This window comes from Octopus bimaculoides, chromosome 5 (assembly GCF_046866305.1).
Source record: "Octopus bimaculoides isolate indiv1 chromosome 5, ASM4686630v1, whole genome shotgun sequence".
Lineage (NCBI taxonomy): Eukaryota > Metazoa > Mollusca > Cephalopoda > Octopoda > Octopodidae > Octopus > Octopus bimaculoides.
Genome location: NC_142932.1, coordinates 66,860,095 through 66,865,094, shown reverse-complemented (window position 1 = coordinate 66,865,094; position 5,000 = coordinate 66,860,095). Strand labels below are relative to the sequence as shown.

The following is a 5,000-nucleotide window of genomic DNA, read 5'->3' as shown; positions in this document are numbered from 1 at the left end:
TCTATGAAATTATTTTCACAGCAAGTAACTTTTCTTGATGGTGATTGGTCTCCTTCATTGTTTGAATTGTATATTGGTGGTTCTTCTCTAAATTATATGTGTGTGTGTGTGTGTGTGTGTGTGTGTGTGTGTGTGTGTGTGTGTGTGTGTGTGTGTGTGTATCATACATATGTAGATAAGTAGATAGATACATGTCTGTATATGTATATCTCTTTTGCTCTCTTACTCGTTTCAGCCATGTGACTGCGGTCATGCTGGAGCACCACCCTGCATATATATATATAGCCTACACACATACACTCGTATATGCATGCATACACATGCATATACATACATGCATACATACATGCATGTATACATGCTTGATCGCTGAATCCACAATTTTTTTCTTATTCTCTGTTTATTTTGTCTTATTCCTTTCTACTGAAGAACATAGGCTCAAAACGTAAAATACTTTCGCACTTTCCCGAGCATCAAACTAATACACCTGTTTGTTCATGCACCTGTTTTTGTCTTTGTTTTTCTGTAAATTTCAACTGTGTGTGTGTATATATATATATATATATATAAATACTTTTTTTTTACTTGTTTCAGTCATTTGACTGTGGTCATGCTGGAGCACCGCCTTTAGTCGAGTAAATCGACCCCAGGACTTATTATTTGGATGCCTAGTACTTATTCTATCGGTCTCTTATGCCGAACCGCTCAGTTACGGGGACGTAAACACACCACCATCGGTTGTCAAGCGATGTTGGGTGGGGACAAACACAGACACACATACACAGACATACATATAAATATATATATATATACATATACGACAGGCTTCTTTCAGTTTCCGTCTAACAAATCCACTCACAAGGCTTTGGTCGGCCCGAGGCTATAGTAGAAGACACTTGCCCAAGGTGCCACGCAGTGGGAATGAACCCGGAACCATGTGGTTGGTAAGCAAGCTACTTACCACACAGCCACTCCTGCGCCTATATATATATATATATATATATATATATATATATATATATATATATATATATATATATATATATATATATATATATATATATATATATATATATATATATATATATATATATATATATATATATATATATATATATATATATATATATATATATATATATATATATATATATATATATATATATATATATATATATATATATATATATATATATATATATATATATATATATATATATATATATATATATATATATATATATATATATATATATATATATATATATATATTCACACATATACATATAGTTTTTAAAAAAACGGAGAAAAAGGAGACAAGAAAAAACAACAACGCGAGGATGTGGTACATGCAAAGTATTGATAAAACGCTCATATTTATGTATACGATTAGAGGTTGTGTTAAGTTCATGACGGGACGGTTCCATCCAAGGAAATACTGGTTGAATACTTAATATTTTGGGCGAATTAATTTCCTTGGAATAATAGGTATATATATAAAAACATATACTTTATATTCATATAAAAACAAGAAAAAAGAAAATGGGAATGGAATTTAATTATAGTTTATTCTTAACAACAAATCAAACATCGCCCCTTACAGACCAGAGCATAATATCTTCAGAGGTGAAAAAATATACCATTAGAATTTTTATATGTGTTTATAGATTCATTATAGCGGATCTATTATATGTAAGTATATATCTCAGGTCATCCCATAAGTTCTATCCAAATTTTGAATAAAGAAGCCATTTATCTATGACTTCTTTTTGATTATCTATGACTTCCTGCCATCTATTTACAAGCTTTTTAATCCCATCAATGTAAAATTCTTTTGATTTCAAAGCGAAGAATTCTGAAATGTCAGTTTCGATCTCCTCCTAGCTTACGAAAGTTATGTCCCCCAAATTATTCTGTAAACTACGAAACAAATGGTAGTCTGAAGGAGAAAGGTCGGGAGAATAAGGTGGATGAGTAATTTTTTCCCAACCAAGTTCTTCGATCTTCTGTGGTGTGATCTTTGCTGTGTGGGGTCGCGCATTGTTCTCATGAAATATCACTCCTTTTCGATTCACTAAAGCGGGTCTCTTTTTCTTCAAAGTTTGGTTCAAACGCCCTAATTGCTGACAGTAGACTTGAGCATTGATTGTTGCATTAGGTGGTAACAATTCAAAGTGAATTACTCTTTTGCAATTCCACCAGAAAGAGAGAAGAACTTTTTTTCCATGAAGTTCCCTTCCCGGTTGTGGTTGAGCTTTTTCCCTTTTACCAAGCCACTGTTTACGACGTTTAACATTTCGATAGAAGACCCATTTTTCGTCACGAGTCACAAGTCTATCAAAAAAGGGTGAATTGCGTTCGCGAGAATAGAGAGAAGAGCAGATGTCAACTTGGGATTTGTGGTTGCTTTCGGACAATTCATGAGGCACCCATTTTCCAAGTTTAGGAATCTTTCCAAGTTGTTCAAGATGACGATGAACAGTTGTATGGTTTGAACTAAGCTTTGTTGCCAATTCTTCAACTGAAAATGCAGGATTTTCTTCAAGTAATGCCTCAAGGAGCTTATCATCAAACTCAACTAGACGTCCTGTTCGAAGTTCATTTTCAAGGCTGAAATCTCCAGTTCTGAATTTTGGAAACCATTTTCTGCAAGTTCTTTCATTCAAGCATTCTTTCTCATAAACCGAGTGTATGTTTTAAGTCGCTTCGGCTGCAGAGTTTCCTTTTTTGTACTCGTAAAGCATTATGTGCTTCAAATGCTCTTTGGATATTTCCATGTTAGAATGGGTATTTATTAATCAAAGAAATTTTAATTCTATTATTCTGTAAAATAATATTTAATTAGTTTAAATGTACACAAATGCATAAAAATATTTTTTAATTCCATTAGACATTCTAAAATACTATTAAATTTCATTCAATTTTAAAAATGATAAAATCGGACAAAACTTATGGGATTACCTGATGTGTGTGTGTGTGTGTGTGTGTGTGTGTGTGTGTGTGTGTGTGTGTGTGTGTAATTATGCATGTATGTATGTATAGATAGATAGATAGACAGACAGACAGACAGACAGACAGACAGCCAGACAGACAGACAGACAGATGTGTTCTTATTTGTGCTCCGATATGTCGTCATCATTAATTCTTTGTTGGCCCTTTATATACCTTGGCTGTACCTGTACCTTTACCCTAATTTCACCTTTCCTCTCCATTTCTCTCTTGCTCTCTCTCTCTCTCTCTCTCTCTCTCTCTCTCTCTCTCTCTCGCTCTCTCTCTCTCTCTCTCTCCCTCTTTCACACACACACACACACGCACCCCCCACCCACACACACACACTTATAAACACACCTTCGGCAGTTTGTCGTATGTAGTTATGTTTGGTATTTTAGTCGTCCCAACTATGTAGTATCACTTCTGGCGATATTTTAAAGTCACCGCTGCTTGCTGTCACTAAATCCTGTTGCTGCCCTCACTGATAAACGACGTATGTGTATGCGTGTGTGCGTGTGCGTGTGTGTGTGTGCGTGTGAGTGTACGTGTGCGACCATGTGCGCGCGCGCGTATGTGTGTATATGAATGCATATAAATTTGTATATATATATATTTTATATACATATATATATCATGTATATTTATATATATGTATATATATATATATACATACATATATATATATATATATATATATATATATATATATATATATATATATATATATATATATATATATATATATATATATATATATATATACAAATATATATATGTATGTATGTATGTATGTACTGAGGTGAGTTAGCAAAACTTTCTCTCTGTGCTGCAGTAACTTTCTCCGACGTAATCTTGATACGGATGCATTTCCCCTTAAAAAAGTGGAACATCTGCAACCACCACCACATGCCACCACCACTACCACTGCATACCACCACTACCACCACCACCACTACTACTACTACTACTACTACTACTACTACTACTACTACTATTGTTGTTGCTACTGCTGCTGCTGCCACTACTATTACTACTGTCACTACCACCATTGCGGCTGCTACTGCTGCTATTGTGATCACGTTCTGAGTTGTTACATTTCGCTCCTAAACGTAAACACAGCCATAACAACTGACAACACATGCATAATGTGATATTTCTTGTACAGATGGATTGTTTTCTTTCACTGTAGTTCCACTTAGAAACTACCACACTATTGACCTCTCTCTTCTTCGACGACTCTCGTTCATTTATTGATTTTCGTTTAGTTAAATTGCCTTTTGATATACGAATAAACATACATATATACTACCTGCTTATATACACAACATACATACATACATACATACATACATACATACATACACACACACATATATATATACACACACACAAAACATATACAAAGTTATATACTACATACATATGCGTATGTGCATGTATATGTAGATATATGCAAATACCTCCTGAAATGTAGTCCGGATATATATATATCTAGAGAGGCAAGTAGATTGGTTGTGTGTCGCATGCTGGCTCCAGTGTTGTAATGTTAGCCGCTATGCAGCTCCGTCTAGGAGGTACATTAGATCGAGGGTGCAGAAGAAATACATCAGGTAAAACTTCTCTTGCTCGCCAAACAAATACAAAACGTTGAACAAGGGAAGTTTAGAGTTTTTAAAACTTAGCTTCAAGTTTTTGTAGCAATCACTGTACAGCGTATATTACTAAATTTTCCATACACAACTAAATCCTATATACACATATATACAACAAATACATACTTACATATATACACATACTCATCATAAAGACAAGAAAAAAGTGCTATTTTACTCTTATTTATTTCTACACTTTTACCTGCTTTTAGCTTACACGAAGACATATGTTCCTACGCGCGCGCACACACGCGCACAAATTTATATATAATATTAACATACACACACATATATTAGGGGACAGGTTAAATGACAGGATGAAGATGGATGGAAACTTGTACCGTTTACACAGGAATG

General features: G+C 34.2%; 1 protein-coding gene across 2 annotated transcripts in view; it reads left to right on the top strand.

Moving 5' to 3' along the window:
• The first annotated feature begins 4,075 nt into the window (after window positions 1-4,075).
• LOC106877335 (lactadherin) overlaps window positions 4,076-5,000 on the top strand; it is a 138,675-nt gene continuing 137,750 nt past the window's right edge. For both annotated transcript variants that reach the window (XM_014926211.3, XM_014926210.3), the window contains exon 1: window positions 4,076-5,000. This exon is cut by the window's right edge and continues 105 nt beyond it. In XM_014926211.3, the coding sequence (XP_014781697.1) occupies window positions 4,871-5,000 (130 nt within the window). In that variant the 5' untranslated portion in view covers window positions 4,076-4,870.